The sequence below is a fragment of the Engystomops pustulosus genome, chromosome 5 (genome assembly GCF_040894005.1).
Source record: "Engystomops pustulosus chromosome 5, aEngPut4.maternal, whole genome shotgun sequence".
Lineage (NCBI taxonomy): Eukaryota > Metazoa > Chordata > Amphibia > Anura > Leptodactylidae > Engystomops > Engystomops pustulosus.
The window spans coordinates 32263899-32284813 of NC_092415.1; the positions used below are offsets into that span (position 1 = coordinate 32263899).

Here is a 20915-nt window from a genome sequence, read left to right on the forward strand (position 1 = left end):
GACAGTACACAGCAACCTACCATTGGGTCTGCCTTACAAGGTAGATCCCAAATGGTAGGTTTAATTAAAATTTTACATGTGTGAAACCTACAACATAACATTTTTTTTTTATCAAGGTATATTTTTTATTTTACTACTTTTTGATGATCGTGGCGGCGGCCATCTTGACTGAGCTTTTCATCTGCTTTAGTAACCGCATTTAGTGATCCACTTTACAGCAGTCTTATGGGCAGAGACTCCACCAATAGACAGCAGAGGGCTCATTGAGGGCTATAGTATGGTTTTGTAGACATGTCCTCCGCAGGGTAGAGGGGAGAAACTAAAGACTATATAATAACATATTTTTGTATACTATACAGTTAAATTACAGATGTTTTCATGGATATATAAAAATAAAAACTTCAAAAATTCAATCCAAAAATTGTTCATCATGATAACCCAGTTTCTATTCTAATGCTAACATTCAAATACTCCAGGGGTCCTCTAGTCTTACTGGTCCTTTTAAATATACAGGGAATGATTGATTAGTGACACACTGGACTCATCAGTGACCAGTCATCCAATGAGGCCAGTGACTAGCATGTGTGATGAGGAGAAGCATTGTGTTGGTCACCTCAGACAGTACAGACGTGCATTTTCCATCTTTTCAAAGGGTATAACTAGAGGGGCAGATTTCCCCATAAACACATAACTTCGAGGGATCCCAGACCAGGGGTGCCCCACTCAGTGGGTGGATGCAAGTTCACCTGGACCAGCTTTTAAAAGAACCGTCTCAGCACCTTTTTGTGATTCAGCACCATGCGGTACCGTGGCTTTTGTTTCTTTCCCATCCCAGTGATAGCCAGAAACTGATAGGGAGAAAAAGAGAAAGTGCTACCTGGCAGCGCCATATCAAAGTTCGTAGTTGAATAGAAGGAAGACCTGAAGATGTAACAGATTTTGGGACCCCCAAAATGTTTTTTTTTTGTTTTAAAATCCTATCTTTCGTGAAGAACAGTAGGACACTTTTACACAACTACTCAGTGGTGTAACTACAGAGGTAGCAACCATAACAGCGGCTATAGGGCCCACAGTTTCACGGGGCCTGGCCACATAAAAATGGAGGATGTGCACCATTATATACATTATGCTGCACATTGTACACCATAATATGTATTTAACAATGCACATCCTCCACAGTACACAGTTGAGCCAGCAGCTAAAATAATAAATGTCGGGGGAGGGGACGTCAGAATGGCAGGACTAGGACTCTATCAGCTCTACTTCTTGCTGTCTTATTCCCCCATGTAGCCAGCAGCTAGAAGTATATAAATGTGTGTGATTGTGTTAACACAGTTATGCCTCTGCAACTACTCAAAGATAACCTATAATTATAATATATTATCATGTCATTGTCTAGATTTTGTTCTAATTTGAGATTTTTTTTGGAATGTATAACACAATGTATATCCTAAGAAAAGAGGAACCTAAGGATCGTGCATGATGGACCATATTACAAGCAATGTGCTGGGAAGCTTATACAGGAGTTAAAGCATGACTTAAAGCAAATATACCACCAGGATGAAGGATTGTAAACCAAGCACATTGACATACTGGTGAGCGCCCCCTCTGGCAGGATCTGCTCTTTAAGCTTCTTATGCCCTTCTTATGACAACAAAAAGCCTTTAGAAAGTATGCAAATGAGCGTGAGGGGCTCCAGGCTCAATTAACAGCTATGGAGCCCGGAGCCCCTCAGGCTCATTTGCATAACTTTTAAAGGCTTATTTTTGTTAAAAAACGGCATAAGAAAATATAAGAAGAGCAAATCCTCTTCACACCCGATTTACAGCTGACCCCTAGTCACCCAGCTCTGGGGATGAGAGTAATTTACTAAACTTTAGCCCCAGGCTGCTGTTATTAAAGGTGTAAATACTTTGGCTGCAGTTACACTTACAGAATATACATGTTTCAACTTACATACAAATTCATCTTAAGAACAAACCTTCAGAACCTATTGTGTAGGTAACCCGGCGACTATCTGTACCGGGCTACACAACCTACTTCTTATACATTCAATTTAAAGCTCCAATAACTATAGTATGTGAGATAGAGTGGAAGTTTATGTACATGTAACCATTAACCACTTTGTCTTTTAATCTTCATAATCTGTGAGCACCAAATCTAAGCACAGCGCATTTCCCATAACCCTCCAGGCATGGCCTAATATTCTGACCTTTAACAAATAATTTCTAGCACACTGACTCCATGGCCTTTTATTTCTGAACAACACATAGACCAAGTCTTGCTAAAATGTAGGAAACAGGGAAAAAAATGAAATATTGCCTGTGTTGATTTTGAAGGTTTTTCATGGTTCTGCAAACTCAGGGTTTTTTCGGGTTAAGGTCAAAATTTGGTTCTTTCTGTAAATTGCTTTTACTCCTATCCTCTTAAGGGTGGAATAGATAGAGGATGATGGTATCGTGGGCAAACTAAAAGTTAGACTTTCTTCGATTACCTGTCATAGTATTCCCATTTCCTTAATTAGAGATGGAAATTATCCAAGCCCCTCCCCCATCCATACACATCTGATGACTAGTGGATGAAACGGCTGAATTAGGTGGGATTGTTCCCACCACATTGCAGAAACCAGTGTAAGTGCGTAACATGATGAGTAAATTGCCTCCCATAATGTAAGTTGTAATCCTCATTTTCTAGGTGCTCTTCTCTCGTCAGTCTGTTTCTGTAAATTTGCAAGCCAAAGTGTCAAATCACGGGCTGAGCCCTCTCTATACAATGTGGATTTTAACCAATTAAATTCAGCTAGTGGCATTTAAATGCCTGCGTCCCATGTACTACACCATCTTAGCTGATATCTTCACCCCCCATGTGGTCATCCATTGCCATGACAGGTGGTAGTCTCTATGAGACTCTCCGTCCTGTCTAGGAGAGGGATCTGAAACAGATAGTGAAAGCTGAACTGTAAAGTTTATTACATTTTTTTGTATAGCTGCATTGCCTAAAAACTAACATGAATATACATAGTATACATTCATCGCCTTATTGCCGCTGTTTGGATGCTAATGTTCTGCTTTCATTGTGTCTCAGCCCCTCTCCCTTCTGCCCTGCATTCTGGTTGCTAAGAACAGATAGTAAAGTAAAACTGGATATAGACTGCAGCGAGGGGGTGGGAATATGAACTCCAGTTCTGGACTCTGCTGAGTCATTACAGGAAGCAGCTCCTTCGTGTCTGCTCTGCCCTGTCTACAGTATGTCTCACATGTTCCAACACACAGTGCACATCCAAAAATGTCAGGTTATTTCCGCCGTTTAACCCTGTAATGGAAAATAGCGCCCAAAGCCAAAAATGCCACTCTTTTGCTATTTTGCAAAATATAAAAAAAAAATATATAAAAGGGATCAAAAGGCTGTACAGTCCTCAAAATGCTAACCTCATCTAAAGTCACAAAAAAATGACACCACACACAGCTCCCTTCACCAATGTATGAAAAAGTGATTAGTGCCAGAAGATGGCAAAATTTTATTTTTGTAAATGTATGAAAACATTATAAAACCTATATAAATCTGGTATCCCCGTTATCGTTCTGATCCAAAAAATAAAGTAGACAAGTCCTTTGGGGCGCATAGTGAAAGACGTAAAATCCAAGCCCACAACAAAATGGCGTAAATGCATTTTTTTCACCAATGTCACTGCATTTGGAATTTTTTTCCCACTTCCCAGTACATGACATAGAATATTAAATACCATCACTATGAAGTGCAATTTGTTACGCAGAAAAGAAGCTCTTTACATGGAAAAATAAAAAAGTTATGGAGTAAAAAATTGAAACTCAAACACGAAAAAGGTCCTGGTCGTTAAGGGGTGAAAACTTAGTTTAAAGTTATAGTTTTGACAGCAGTATAGAGCTTGATGTAGATGTTTTATCTTGACAGCTATTTAGAATGCAACCATAGTTCTCATGGGAGAACCTGTCATGAAAATATTGCAGGCAGCATGTCATAGAGCAGGAGGAGCTAAGAAGATTTTACATGATGTCCTATCTACAGGCAACATTTTATAGAGCAGGAGGAGCTGAACAGGTTATACATAGTGTCCTATTGGCAGGTAGCATGTTATAGAATAGGAGGAGCTGAGCAGATTGTATATAGTGTCCTATCTGCAGGCAGCATATTATAGAGCAGGAGGAATTGAGCAAATTTTACAGTGCCCTTCCTGCGGGTAGTATGGTATAGAGCTGGAGGATCTGAAAATATTATGGATAGTGTCCTGTCTGCAGTCTGCATGTTATAGAGCAAGGGGAGCTGAGAAGACTGTACGTAGTGTTCTATATACAGGCAGCATGTTATATAGCAGGAGGAGCTGAGCAGATTGTATACAGTGTCCTATCTGCAGGCAGCATGTTACATAGCAGGAGGAGCTGAGAAGATTATATACACAGTGTCTTATCTGCAGGTAGCATGTTATAGAGTAGGAGGAGCTGAGCAGATTGTCAAGTGTCCTATATGCAGGAAGCATGTTATAGAGCAGGAGGAGCTGAACGGGTCCATTGATAGTTTTGTAATGAAATGTGCAGTTTTACTTTAATAATTTTTCTCTTTCTCTTTTCCCTATGTGCTTTGAATCAGTAGTTGAGTCATGGGTTGGTCCTTGGTGCTTGTCATGAGCTGCATTATCCAGCGGTGGACACTCACACAATAGAGGTCCTGATGAAGGTCCATATCTTATCACAGAGCACCAGGTCTTATGTCTCATCAGTCTATTAGCAATTCTAACTATAACATACTAAGGCTGTGGCATGGATATAGGATGTAACAGACAGTAGGGTGTTTTAGGGTGTTCATATGACAAAGTGCTGTAATATTAGGACAATCTTCGTTATTATAGTCGTCTTTCCTCTGAGTGGTCTTTGCTTTCGCAGCTCTGGCCCTGCAGCAGATATGGAGCAGTGTAATGCATCCATCTTCCTTAATACAAGATTCATAGACTATGGCTGGGAGATAACGCAGTCTGCTAAGGCACCATCACGCTCACCACAGCAGTCCAATTACAGTCTCCTCAGTAACAATCAATAGGAAAGTTGGCATGTAAAAAGGATTAATTGGCTGATAAGTCTGCACCATACAAACTGTCCGCTATAAAAGTAAGGACCAAACGCTGAAGCCGGACATGAGATGTAATTCATAATTATAAAAAGTGGGTAAAGTAATAGATTTGTGTGATCCAATAGATAATAGAGAACTCCACATGCCTTTACTTTACTGTGTAGTATGTTCCTGGTGCTGGTGCTATTGTATAATAATTGGATGGTTGCCATACAGAATGCCAACATTACCAGCTACCTTTAAAACCTGCATTGCTCCAACTACTCTATAACATTCGGTGTGCAGATAGGACCCTATTACACTCATCTTCTTCTGCTCTATAACATTCTGCCTCCAGACAGAAGACTATTACACTCAGCTCACCACCTTCTGCTCTATAATATGCTGCCTCTACAAAGTATGCCATTACAACCTGTTTAGCAGTTTCTGCTCTATAACATGCTGCCTGCAGATAGGACACTATGTACAATCTGCTCAGCTCTTCCTGCTCTATAACATGCTGCCAGCAGATAGGCCACTATGTACAATCTCATCAGCTCCTCCTGCTTTATAACATGCTGCCTGCAGATAGGACACTGTGTACCATCTGCTCAGCTTGCCTGCTCTATAACATGCTGCCTGCAGATAGGACACTGTGTACCATCTGCTCAGCTCGCCTGCTCTATAACATGCTGCCGGCAGACGGGACACTATGTACAATCTGCTCAGCTTCTTCTGGTCTTTAACAGCTGCCTGCAGATAGGACACTGGGGCACATTTACTTATCTATCCTGCGCGATGCCCGAAAGTGCATTGTCCGACCGGTAAGCACATCTGCCGCGATTCAAGAAGATCATGCTCCCCATTTTTAGCATGTGTCCCTTCCCCGCTCAGGTCAGCCGGAATTCACCTTCTTCTTCCCGCTGCATGTAAGTGCTTGATCTTGCGATTTTAATCTTAAATTCCGCGCTCTGTCCGAATCAGTCGGATCGTCCACTGGCCCGCCCCCTGATTTCTGTTGCATGAAAGCCGGCGCCACTGCGCCAAAACCCGATCGCGTGCGACACAATCCCCTTCTAAATACCTGTCCCAGCGGCGCAAATCCCGAATATCAGACGACAGAAATTCAATCCGCGGACCCTTAGTAAATAAGCCCCACTATGTCCAACTGGATCAGCTCCTCTTGCTCTATAACATGCTACCTGCAAGTAGGAAACTAACTAAATGTCCCCTCCTAAATAACGTATTGTATTGAGATACTATTTTCAAATGTTCGCCATAAGAAGTTTTTCATCTAATATGACCTTTTTTTTTCTATTTCTTATATTTCCTTGAGATATGAGGATCTGGTATGTGCTCTGTAGGGAACCTGATAACATGATGTAGCTTGCAGGCATTGCATGATGTATCGTAAAATCATTATATGTTATCTAAGCAGAGTTCATCCTATAAATATAGAAACACTGCTACAATTTGAGCTTATACATTATACATGAAACCTTAAATATACAGATTTATATGGATGCAATATGCAATATTTATGTGTCTTGTCAGTGATGCTGTAGTTATGGTATATTATGTATAGGATTTTACATTTGATATTGAAATTTCCTGCCAGACCTTCAGGTGTGTCGCTCGGTGACTGATTGAATGAGACAGAGTCCGTGCACATTAGGGAATACATCCGACATTCCATCTATGAGCGGAGCGCCATATTCCCAAATTATTCCTCGAACAGTATTGGACCCATCACAATATATCGTAAACATCACAATTCATAGGGACTGGACGCTCTCGCCTAGGAGTCCTACGCATTAGGCAGGTTCTGTGCTTAGCTGCCGGTCCACTTCATTTACAGGATATTGACGCATTGGAAGGAAGATTTGTGCTGAAGCCTTACACACACAGAACAGTCCTACGGATGCTAATTGGGTAACATTTAGATTCTCTGTCAACAAAAAGCTGCTACCATCTTCACTTAACCCCTTCCCACCACAGTACTAGCAGATATTTATTTAGGTTTTTCCATTTTGACCTTAATTTTTTTATGGGGGGGGGGGCTTGTTTTTTGCAGGATGTCTGGAATTTTTAAATAATTTTTATAACTTGATTCTATTTTTTTTTTTCTAATTAAAGGGATTTTCCTGGCTAAATATACAGGCGGTCCTCTGGATATTGGTAATTTATTGTGCTTTAGCCCTAGGCTATAATATACAGCTGTAACAGTTATCACAGGTGTCTGTAATGAAGCTTTAGTGTTAATCCTGATTCTTATGACAATCCAACATTTTTAAAATCCAATTGTCACAGAGACCAAAAAAGTTCTGGCTGGGATTACAATGATAAAATATACAGTTCCGACTTACATACAAATTCAACGTAAGAACAAACCTACAGACCCTATTTTGTATGTAACCCGGGGACTGCCTGTAACTGTACATCATCAATATTATCTTCGTGTGGAATCAACATCCGGCATCCCCCCAGGATGTTCACGATAACAGAGATGGAAACATGAATGAGTCACAGCAGCTAAGTTTTTATCAAAATCAATGGGAATTGATTTGCAGTAACCTGGTCTGACCACTACACTGAGAATGGAGCTATCGGCTTCCTGTTTATCAGCTGCTGAGAACAGCTGCTCTTTGGATGTGCTGGGTATTGGATCCTTGCTGATCTTATATTAAGAATATCAGAACTCTTGCAGGATCTAGGTCATCGGTCTGAGTTCACCTGTTGTAGTTCCAGGTATATACTCTGCAGAGGACTGTTTTATTGACTGTTTTAGCAGCCTCTGTCAGCTTGAAATTTATGTGCACATGGTCCTATTAGTGTACTGGGTGTTTCAATCAGAGTCTGATTCGGTGTCCAGTCACTGCATAAATTCCTCAGTCATCAATTTACAGGGGCTTGTTAGACAAGATTATCCATATACTCTGTCGGTGCTTTTGCTGTGTTTCTGACCCCTTTTGCATGTACCCTTGACTATTCTTTGCTTTATGATTTGGTATCTCACCACCATTTTGGTTTGCTTGTTATCACTATTTGTCTGTCTCTCTTGTTTATTTGTCATTTTGTTCTGTGCACAAACTCAGAGTAGGGAGCATCGTCCAGCGGTCATCTGTGATTTAGTGCAGGCCGGCAAGTAGACACAGGTTATGGGAAGCCCTGGGCTTGCGCTATTTTACAGATATATTCTAGATATTTTAGATTGGAAACTCCTTTTAAAAGAATCGCATTAAGTACTGCAATGTACAAAGGTGAAATAAAATACTGTGAAACCAATCTGTTACTAACACTGGCATGTTGCTCTCATAGACATCTCGTGCCAACTGAGTGTAAGGTCTGCTACATGTACATGATAGTCTGCCAGCTTCTGATTCTGTCTTGCTCTACTTCCTCCTGTGGGTCAATGTGAATGATCACTATCGATGATGCTTTTCATTTTCGGACATGTAAGACTTTAATAAAATGCATCCACAGAACTACCATTAAATTGGGTAAATTATAGAGGAGGACAGTGTCTATCCACAGGTTCCTGCTTGTTATGGAGACTGGAAATGGCTATTTACTGCAGTCTACATAGCTGTACATGTTGTACTATAATATTATATATCATTATATTATATATATATATATATATATATATACAGAAAAGATAGTCGCAGCACTCAAAGAAATTCAGGTATGGGTGCACATCCAGGGGCCAGGACGAGAGGTCCCAAAATACTTAGTTATCGGAAAAAACGGCAGCACTCCAAAGGCTTGTGAAAAAAAGTGTAGTTTATTCCAACATGTGCCAAGCTACGTTTCGGCTCCCATGGCCTGGAGCCTTTCTCAAGCCTTGAGAAAGGCTTGAGAAAGGCTCCAGGCCATGGGAGCCGAAACGTAGCTTGGCACATGTTGGAATAAACTACACTTTTTTTCACAAGCCTTTGGAGTGCTGCCGTTTTTTCCGATAACTATATATATATATATATATTTTTATTTATTTTTTTTTTTTCAAGTCTTTCATGCTGACCAATGAGACCTGGAGCACTTGTAAAGTTTAGGACCGCCCTCTGGTCACTTGCAATGTAATTTGCATATGACATCAGTTTTTTACCTCCTAATTTATCAGTCTCCTTTACATTTATCTTTGTACTACAGTACAGTATTTTTCTTTTTTTTATTGTTAGCTTTTTAGTGATGCTTGATAGACAGGCTTACTGTTTCTCACTAATTCTATAAGGTGTCTCTATTTTTAGGTCATGTGAATATATACTGTACATTGGTAGCTTAGTATCAGCTGCTTATGTTGACAACCCTATTCATGTATTGTATTAACAAGAACCTGTCACCAAGAATGTCATTTTTAGCTGTTGACAGGTTCCAAAAGCTTTTGCAATGATGAGTTTGAAAATGCCTTTTGTCGACATTCTGTACTTTAATAATATATTAGACAATACCTGGCTCCCTGCCAGCACCGTCCAGTGATTTACAGGAGTGGCAGCTCCAATGCCATGAGTGTTCACCTCCTTGGTTAGCACAGGTGAGTATGGGATAGGCGGAGGGAGGGGGATCAGTGAGGAGGAGCCAAAGATGAATTATGGAGATGGGAACTCGGGCCGTTAGAGCTGCCCCTCTGTGACTCACTGGATGGTTCTGGCTGGGAGCTAGCTAATGTCAAAGAAGATGCCAAAGAAAAGTCTCATTTATGCCATTGAGAATTGCAGCCAAATTTAATGGTTGCCCATTTTAATTTTTGTCACTGCCCTGAAATGACTGTCCAAATACACTAGTGTTATTGGTACCTAAACTTGTTGTTCATGTACATACAGAGGTGGAATTTCCGGAGCCTCAAGTAATGTCTAGGGGACCCTTAATGCACAACTCACTTGGCAGAACTTGGAGTCAATTAATCCTTTCTCTGCCATAACAACGAACTATATGGGCATCCTGAAGACACCAATATATCTCAGGGGAGATTCTCCCTGGTTCCGATACAATCAGTTTTCAACAACTGCTCAGGGGAAATATGCTCCATCCTATGACCATGCATAACTCCCTGACCTATAGGTCCCAATTGTTTGGGTTGCACTCAGGGGTAATCCTAAAATTTCTGCTGCCTGAGGCAAGCTATAGCATGGCTCCCCCTCCAGCCCACCCAGTAGTAATATATCAGGTTGTTTTTTTAGTATGTGGGTTCTCCATGAAGTGTCTTCAAATGCTGATGTGAAGAAATGCTATTTTTAAGTGTCAAGTTCTGTTTTGTAGCTGATGACTGCTCCCCTGATGCTGCCACCACATCTCGCTGCAGGTGGTGCTGCCTGAGGTAAGAGGCTCAATTCTCCTCATGGCTGATGTCCTATAGGAAAATCCAACCAAGGTGTACATCTGCACGAACAGCACTACTTGACCATTGGTAGAGACAGATTATGCAGCTTTATAAAGTCTCCGAAGTGCGTGGCCCTTGGACAGATGCCCAGTTTGGGCACTTGGCAGCTGACACCCTATGATAATCGAGATAAAGCTTTTGCATTGTATCCTATGTAGAATGAAGGCGATATGGTGTATTACCTGCAGCCATACTGCACAGGGGATGGTTTGATGGCTCATGGTACGTACCATTTTTTTTAATACATGTCCTTAATTTCTGCTCAAGAAGATCAAAACTGAGTCGAATTTTCTTTGCTAAGAGATACTGTAAGGAATAGTGTGACTTAGAGCCTCCATCCAGTGTCACATTACCCTGCTTTGAGTTATTTCTGCTTTCCATAGGGAGGAGCACAAAAGCTTTTGCTCTGCAAACTTCCAGGAGACGAGATAATGAATATACTTCATTTATACGGCTCCTGCTAATTTTCTTGAGCACTGTTCATTTTCTTCATGAATGTATCACAAACGGAGCAAAAGTCACTAATTCATAGCATAGAATTTTTCCTGCACATTTGCAGTGGATTAAACTATAAAAAGCACAGACAGAAGGAGAGCCGGGATCTTACCTCTACTATCCCGATCTTTCCATCACTGTTCTGCCCATATTGATCCACAAAGGCTTTCATTTTATCCGATAATTCCTACAAAATAAGACATTTTATGTGAAATTACTGCAATATTAGTAATAATCAGCTATCTGTGTCTGTCTTATAGAGTTTGAATGGAGCAGCAGCACACAATTGACCATCTCTCTATCCCAACTACTCTTGAATTTGGTTTTCGGTGCCCTAGTTTGTGAAATAGATGAAGTGGTGGGGTCTCCAGTGATCATACCGATGGATAATCCTTACACAATCTTACGCAAACTCTATTAAAATCATAAATGTTAAGCAATTTTTGGCCATTTAAAAATCCTTAAAAAAAATTCCTTAAAGGAAATCTACCATCAAAATCCATCACTTACTCATAGATCCAGGCACCATGACTGTGGTAATCTTCTTATATTTATTTTTAAACTGTATTTATTGAGTTTTCTTAATTATATTAATTAGCCACAATGGCTTTTGGAGTGTTACCACAGCCACTATGTGTTGCAGCCTTAGGGGCTGTTACACTGTGCAGGAGCACTTCCCTCTGTGTGAGATTACAGCAGGCAGAGGGAAGGGGAAGTGCTTAAGGAACAGGGGGAAGGCAGACAGTGTAAAAACCCAGGAAGATGCAGCAGGCACATAAGTCCTTACAGACCCATTTGCACTCATAAGTGTAATTTTAAAAGTTGAGTTTAGAAGGACACAATCACGGTGCCTGGATCAACGAGAAAGTATTCCTGGTTTATCATGATGGATTTTGAAGGTAAATTTCCTTTAAATATGTCAAACACATTTTTATAATTTTTAACATTATTAATTTTTGTGCAAATATATCATGCACCCTGATATACAACATTTAAGGGAACAAAGTACGAAAACATGGGCCAGCAGTGTCTAATTTCTCTTTTTTAGCTGCACTACTAGCAAAATCTATCCGGAATAATTGCAGTATTTAGATATTAATCACATGATCCCTTTTTTTAGAAGACCACCAACATTTACAGTCTGCAGAATAATATGCATTGGGGCTATTATATAAATTCGGGCTACCAGAAGTGTCCACTAGGGGGAGCTGACTGTATATACATTGACATTTTTCTTCAACTTAGAACAAACTGGCATACTTATTATTTACGGTAATTGTTGACAACAATTATTGTCATTTATTATTGACAAAAGCAGTCCATAAGTAGACTGACCACCTAAACTCACAATCCCTTACTTAGATTAAGCATCAAAAACTTAAAGGGGAACTATCAGCAGGTTTGACTTTGTAAACATGGTAAATGATGTTAGGTAGAAGCCTAAGTGTCCATTATTATATGTAGCAGGATGACTGTGAAAAATAAATGTATGCTCCAGGATTGTAGCTGGACTTAGTTCCATGAGGGTGTGTCCTCACACTATTGTGCTGTTAATCTCTCTACAGAACAGCTTCACAGCCCCTCCCCTCTGCTCTGACTCAAAGATGTCGAAGGTGTCTGATTGAAAACTACCGCAGCCACTCAGAGCTGTGAATCTGTGTGTTGACACCCATTGCTCTAGGCACACCTAAAATCCTGGAATATACATCCATTTTTCACAGACCTGCTGCTATACAAAGATATGGTTACACAGCTCTCCAGGGCTGCTACCTAATACTGTCTGCTGCTTTGCATGCTCAAATATGCTGACACATCCCATTTAAGCAAAAAAAATGAAAGTGCATTTCCATGTAGAATGCAAGATCAAGACAAGACCCATGACCAAAATTTTTAGCGTCTTCTAACAAAATATTGCTGGAGTGTGACTGGGGACTTTTCATCTTATAAGAGAAATTGCCGGGGAACTTTCAGCGCTGCAAAGTTTTGTTCTACAAGGTCACAGCCGAACCATAAAGATAAAAACACCAATAATTCATGGCTAGATAGCTGAAGATTCCTTCCTGTAACAGCCAATGTTCTAACAAAATTGTAAATGCTGCCACAATAGCATAAGACATGTGGTAGTGTCAAGATCCCAAGTACAGCAGCTATCGGGATGAGTTTATTTCATAGAATGATGGATGCAGTTGTTATGAGGTTACGGAAACATAAAATGCTCCTTAATTTCCGCATTATGTCTACGCACATCGTATTTGTGTTTGGAGATGTTACATTCAGTTCATTAAGTTAAATCAGTCACTAGATTGTATAATGTGGATAATGGTAGATTCTATGTGATAATCATAGTCAATGGGGCTTATTTACTAAGGGTCGTGGATTGCACTTTCGTCGGACTTTGCGCCGGTTTAGGGATTTGCACGGCTTTGACAGGTATTTAACGAGTGTCGCTGCTGGGATTGTGTCATACGAAATAGTTTTTTGGCGCAGCTGCGCTGGCTTCCATGTGACACAAATCAGGGGGCGTGTTGCCGGATGATCCGACTGATTCAGACTGCGCAAGATTTAACTTTAAAATTGTGTTTAAAGCCGGAGCACATACATGCACTTAAAAGATGGTGAACTCCGATCTTAGTGAATCGCAACACAGTGTATTATTGTCGGACAATAATGAACTCCATTGGATGGGAAAGTAATTGGGGCTCATTTACTAAGGGTCCATCGGACGCATTTTCGTCGCGATTTCCGTTTTGCGCCAAATTGCCCCTGGATTTTGACGCACATGATCGGATTTTGGCTCATCGGTGTCGGCTTGCATGCGACAGAAATCGGGGGGTGGGGCCGTCGGACAACCCGATGGATTCGGACAAACCGCGGGATTTAAAAAAGGATTTGCGTCACGAGATCAAGCACTCACATGCACCAGGAAGAAGAAGGTGAACTCTGGCGGACCTCAGCGCAGCACCTACACATGCAGGAACTCGGGCGCACGATCTTAGTGAATCGCGCCGGACCCACATCCTCGTCGGACAACGCACCGCTGGATCGCGACGGGACGGGGTAAGTAAGTCTGCCCCAATGTGCCTAAATATTTTGGTCTCTGCCTCCATGCTAAGTCTAATTTCAGTGCTGAATATGTAAAGAGAGTAACCTAAATAAAAGATGGAATCAAAACTGGAAAAGAAAGAATGGAAGGGAGAGAAGAAAGAAAAAAGGTAGACTAGAAGATAAAAAGAGAGGAGGATGGGATAGACTAACGGATTGATGAAGGAAGAAGAGAGACAAAGGAGGCGACGGCAGAGGAAAGGAGGTCAAGGTTCGGAGGGGGTAAAGGAATAGAGGAAGGAGGGAAGGAAACAAAGTAAGGGGAAGTAGGGGAAGATATGTAGCAGAAGAAAGTGGGGATTCAGCAGGAATGGATGAGATACAGAGGAGGATGGAGGTAGGGGTTAACCAAAACTCTCTGCTGCCTGAGGCAAGCTGAAAATCTGAACCCCCTACACTCCATCCAGTAGTTATATCACACATGATATTTTTTTAGTAAGTGGGTTTTCGGTGCAGAGAATCGCAATGATGCTAACATCAAATGTGAAGAGAAATTTCCAGGCATTCATCAATCGTGGTAAAAGGTCTGTTTTTTTGGTTGCACGAATTGTGCTATATTTTGCACAGGGATTCAAGATTCTTGTGCAAGCGATTAATGAAATGGCGCACAGACAAAAATGATCTGCACTAATTCCATATTCATGAGGGTGAAATAGAACACTGTAGACCAGCTTTTCGTAGCTCTAAGTGTGCGCCAAAAATTGCTCCAAAAAACGTGTTGAAAAACTAGATGTGCAGGGAGTGGTGCCCAAATTGTTTGTCCAAAAAAGGAAAATTTGTGAGTTCCGGAAAAGCACCAATATTGAAACTTCATAAATATGGTGCAACAGGTGAAGCTTTGTAGCAGGTGACTGCACCAGTGATGCACCCCCATCATAATGCAAACAGTGCTGCCTTAGGCAAGAGGTTCAACTCGCCTCATGACTGGTGCATCCATGGATGGAGGAAAGAAGAGTGAAGGAAGAAAGAATAGGAGAGAAAAAATGTAAGGGAAGGGATATCAAGAATATAGGAAATACATGTTAGAAATGTAAAATAAATGGGGTAAAAGAGTTACCAGAAGTCGAAAATAAAAAACATAATGAGGATAAAAGATCATAGAGGAAGAGGGATAAACAGGGAATAGAGGAGGGATAGGACTATGATAAGAGGGAATAAACATAGAGAAAATATGGGAAGGGCAAGGTGAGAAAGGGAAAGGATAGAGGCGATACAATGGGTATGGGAGGACATTATGAAAGGAGGTAGACGAGAGGAAGAAATGAGCAAAAATTACTGGTAAAGGAGTGGATGGAAGAAGGGAGGGGAAACAGAAGAGAAGGAAGGAAAAAAGAAACAAAAGGACACAAAAGGAAAGAGGATACAATTACACATAGTTGGTAGAGAGTGTAGAAAGGAAAGATTAGTAGGGAGGGAGACATAAAGAGAGAAAGAGGAGAATAGAATCCAGAAGAGACAAGACAGATAAGATTATTTAGGGTAACTTGGATGAACCGGAAAGACCACAATATACATCAGCTATAGGTCTGATATTTGAATATATGTCTAGAAGACGTACATCCACCAGAGATTCAGACTTCTAGAACCTAAACCAACAGTTCAATATCTTGTTGGTTCAGAAATTGGTCACAAAACTTATCCAAGATGACTTTGTACAAGTTTGAGGAAGTAGCTAGAAATCCCCACAATACAAATATCCCCAGGTCATTGTATTATATGGTGGACCACACAAGATGCTGCCTATAGACATAACTTCACATGAGAGTGTGAGATTAACCCCTGAATGCTGAACCACTTATCAACTTTAAAATAGGCTGTACTATAATTCAGCTGTAATGACTGTAGGTAGGAAAGGGGTTTATGTTCTTATACATAAGCAGAAAGAGAACATAATAGGAAGACTATTACATTATTCTTTACATGCCATCCTGAAGGGTAATGGTTGGGTTATTTTAAGTGTCAACTTTAGGCAGCAGTAGTATCAGTAAATCCCATAATCAGTAGTATTAGTAGATCTCATGATAAGTAACAAAGTATAATATTTCTACAACAACTGATATAAACTTTGTATCCTTTAAGAAGTTCTTGTACAGATCATTGTATTATATGTCTGGCTTATCTATCTATATCAAATCTATCTATGTATCTATCTATGTCTCTAGCTATCTATGTATCTATCTATCTATCTATCTATCTATCTATCTATCTATCTATGTATCTATCTATCCCATATCTATCTATCTATCTATCTATCTATCTATCTATCTATCTATCTATTTGTAGGAAAGAGGCAGCACTCCAAAGTACGTGGAAAAGGGTGAAGCTTTTATTCCATGTGCCTTCCATGTTCTCCTTCTTTTATCTATCTATCTATCTATCTATCTATCTATATCACATCTATCTATCCATCTATATCATATATATCTATCTATCTAGAAAATAAAAAAAAACCTGCAGCACAGTAGGTGACGGTCTGGGTGCCATCCCAAGGAGTAATCCAGAAATCCTCTGTCCTATAGCAGAAAGCAGGCTGCTCTCCAACTAATGTGGTGAAACAAAGTGGCTTCATGCACCCATACAGCTACATTTCGGCCTGATAAAGGCTGTATGAATCAGTTGAAATATATTCAGATCCATAGGTGAAAAATATTGATGAGTTTATTCCATGTGCAATGTTTTGGGGTGTTGCTTGAAAAAGGTGCTAATACACCGAAACATTGCACATCAATCTATCTATCTATCTATCTATCTATCTATCTATCTATCTATCTATCTATCTATCCTTTAGCTATCTCTTATCTATCCATTACTTTATCTCACCTCTAACTATTCATTATGTATCTAATCATGATCTATTTATCCATCTTTTAACAATATATTTATATTCTATCTATTTATCTATCCATCTATCTATCTATCCATCTATCTATCTATCTATCTATCTATCTATCTATCTATCTATCTATCTCTTCATCTTCCATCGGTCTCACATCTATCTACAATATCTATTATTTGACAGCCATGCAATAAACCTCCCCCAAAGTATACAATGTAAATATTTACAAACAATAAAACAATGTGCAAAAGCCTAAAACAGACCAAAAAAAAAAAAAAATCAAAACCCAGTTAATTATATCCTTCAAGTAAAAAAAATAACCTGCAAATTTCTTCAAATCCACACTCCTCATCAATACACCCCAATATTTCCTGGTGATTTTAGAGCAACCCCTATACCTCCTCCCCAGACATATGGGTGACTTGAGTCTACAGAGAAGTGACTGCAGATTTACAATGCATCAAAAGCCGCAGCTAAAAATACCAGGGATCAGGCTTCTTAGTCCTTCTTGAATCTATTTTAAGGAACTACAGTTAATAATTAAAAGAAATATTTTATAGGAAAATGATACATTTAACCAGTGACTGTCCATTAACTAGGAATCAATTCAGAGCTGAGGTCATTAGATCTCCAGGCCAGAGATGAAACCTCCTGAGTCTCCCCCAGCACCAGGCTCTGGAGGATGGATGCAAGTGACAAGTGATACTTTAAGTAGATGCTGCAGTTAAACTTATATCGATTTAGGCTTAGTTTTGGAGCATGGATGGATCTGCAGCCTGTGTAGCTGTGACTGATATAACATAGAAGGATACATTTAGGAGAAAGATCCATATTGTACATAGTATACAGTCACATACCAGTCCTGCTTTCTTCCTGGCTTGTTGGAGTTCCTGAATAAAGTTCTGCAGCTCCTTCCCTTCAATGAACCCATTGCCTGCAAACAGATAGCAAGACACAATGAGATCCAGTCCAGTGACTACTAACTATAGGAGATGTCATTAGTCCAATGCAGCCTGGAAATGACAGGAGAGAAAAGGGCTTTAACCTTTTCTATGCCAGGGCATTGCATCTCTCTGGCAGTGAAATGGTTATGTAGGCAGAAGATAAGAGTGTTAGGAATAGAGGATATTCACCATCTGTATCATAATGACGCCAGATTTCCAGGAATTGTGTGGCTGAGATTTCCACTCCTTGGAGGTGAGTCTGTGCCATAGTGTCCTGTGCTGCTGCTGAAGCTGCTGCTGTCCCTGGTGCTGAAGTACAGGCTGAAGTTGTGTGCAGCAGCAGGCAGTGTATATAAGGCAGTGCCCCTGCTGTCAGCCCTCCTCCTGCACCGCCCAGCACACTCCTCACTCCTCTCCTCTCTCACTTTTATGGCTACTTCACCTTTCCTGCTTCCCTATAATGACCTTTAAGGCAGGGGTCACCAGGAGTAAATTTTTTTATAACTTCATGGAAAATGACAAATCAAGCAGCTCTTTTTTTCTTTGACACAAGTTAAGATGGAAATATACAGTTTGCCTTATGATATCTGAGCATATTTTGTGCTCTGCCCCCTTAAAAATGTCCATATGTTCCTCACTGAGACTCATGGTCAGTACTAGTCCATAGCTGATCAGGTTGGCAAATAAGTCAGAATCTCATACTAGTAATTAAAGTAAAATCATGATCGCTGGGTGGAAACCATCAGCAAGGAGCGCAGAGAGTTGTCACTTTACACTTATTTGCAGTGTGGATTTGGTTGTAGCTATGTACTGCACAATGCAAGTAAATCCTTACATACAACAGATTTTATACTTACGTATTTGGTTAAAGTTTGTTAAATTTGTGGTATGTCCATTATGTTGTTTTCCTCGATTCATCTTAATGAAGTTTTACACATCAAATCTCTCCACAAAGGAAAAGTTGTGGATGTGATGTCTGTACCACGTCTGTCATGTGTGAACTTAACCCAAGTGTTTTCCTCTAAGTAATTATGTCTGTCCTCAAACAATGATATAGAGGAAGTGGTTGAATAGCTCAATGACAATGTTTGATGGGATAAGAAGATATTGGAGCACATTTACTTACCCGATCCCTCGGAGTTACCGAAAGTGCATTGTTCAACAACGATGCACTGTGCCGCGATTCACTAAGATCGTGCGCCCGATATCCTGCATGTGTCGCTTCCCCGCTCAGGTCCACCGGAGTTCACCTTCTTCTTCCTGGTGTATGTAAGTGCATTGGTTGCATCTTAAATCCCACACTCAGTCTGAATCATTCTGCCCCCTGATTTCTGTTGCATAAAAAAGCCGGCGCAGCTGCTTTCGATCCACGGATCCTTAGTGAATACGGAATGCTGGGAACTGTAGTACTGTTGGATATTTTAAGGGGAAAAGGCATGCATTCTGAACACATAGGGGCACATTTACTTACCCGGTCCGTTCGCGATCCAGCGGCGCGTTCTCTGCACTGGATTCGGGTCCGGCCGGGATTCATCAATGCAGTTCCTCTGACGTCCACCAGGTGGCGCTGCTGCGCTGAAGTCCGCTGGAATGCCTCGAAATACACCGGCCTATCCAAGATGAAGGTGAGTGAAATTTTCGCGACACAAATTTTTTTTTAAATGCGCCGGTTTTTCCGAATACGTCGGGTTTTCGTTCGGCCACGCCCCCCGATTTCCGTCGCGTGCATACCGGCGCCGATGCGCCAAATTCCGATCGCGTGCGCCAAAAACCCGGGGCAATTCAGGTACAATCGGCGCAAATCGGAAATATTCGGGTAACACGTCGGGAAAACGCGAATCGGGCCCTTAGTAAATGACCCCCATAGGAGAAAAAAAACAAAAAAGATAAGTAAAAGCAAATGAAAATAAGTGTTCAAATAAATCACATTTTTTAAAATGGCAAGAATTGTTTACATATTCTCATATTAAGACTATACAGGCGGTCCCCTACTTAAGAACACTCGACTTACATACGACCCCTAGTTACAGACGGACCTCTAGATATTGGTAATTTATTGTACTTTAGCCTTAGGCTACAATAATCAGCTGTAACAGTTATCACAGGTGTCTGTAATGAAGCTTTATTGTTAATATTGATTCTTATGACAACCCAACATTTTTAAAATCCAATTGTCGCAGACCTACAGACCCTATATTGTATGTAACCCGGGGACTGCCTGTATATGCTCATCTACCTTTCTGCATTAGTTGCCCCTTTTGGCTGAGTATATAATAATCCTTTATTTATATAGCGCACACAGATTTTGCAGTGCTGCACAGAGTTTGTCAGATCAGTCCCTGTCCCCATGGGGCTCACAATCTAATCAACCTACCAGTATGTTTTGGAGTGTGAGAGGAAACCAGAGGACCCAGAGGAAACCCACACAAACACGGAGAGAACATACAAACTCTTTGCAGATGTTGACCCTGAGACTTGAACATTCAAAAATGGTCCAATACTGAATGCCGCCCATTGATGAAGGGGCCTAAGGGTTGGAAGAAACACAAAGAATAGAGGCAGAAGTGCAGCTCCAATTTCTGTGTAGTGGCCAAGCAGCATTACTGCAGATCAATTCCAATTCACTTGAATGGGAACTGTAGTTACCTGGATCAGCCACCGGAGCTGGCTTTTTTATGTTTCATGAGGCAGCCAAAATCAGCTGATATCTGATATGCCCTTCACTTAAAAGGGGCTGCACCAAGTTATATTGTTATCCCCTATCCACAGGATAGTGGAAAACAATCTAATGGGTGGTGGTCTAACTGGTAAGACCCCTACTAATCACAAGAATGGGCCCCCACCAATGAAGAAGAGTGGGGGTCCCCTTCTCATTAATGGGTGGTGTGGCAGATTTAGCATGCCTTCTCCCTCTCCATTTGATGTTATGGGAGTTGCCCTTCGCTATGCGTTAACAATTTATCACATAACATATATCTAGAGTCAAGCATTAAGGTGCCAAATGATCAAATATAATATTCCATGTTATTGAGTACTGCTATAAATGTATATAAAGATCTAGTGTTAGGTTTGAGAACTCGTT

At 40.6% G+C, this 20915-nt stretch overlaps 1 protein-coding gene across 1 annotated transcript in view; it reads right to left on the reverse strand.

The window, feature by feature from the left end:
* CALB1 (calbindin 1) overlaps positions 1–18174 on the reverse strand; it is a 64438-nt gene extending 46264 nt beyond the window's left edge. Inside the window, exons 1-3 of the mRNA XM_072151550.1 lie at positions 18023–18174; positions 17747–17823; positions 11064–11138 (exon numbers count right to left, since the gene is read on the reverse strand). Of these exons, the coding sequence (XP_072007651.1) occupies positions 11064–11138; positions 17747–17823; positions 18023–18101 (231 nt within the window). The 5' untranslated portion in view covers positions 18102–18174. The remainder of the gene's footprint in view (positions 1–11063; positions 11139–17746; positions 17824–18022) is intronic.
* Positions 18175–20915: the final 2741 nt, after the last annotated feature.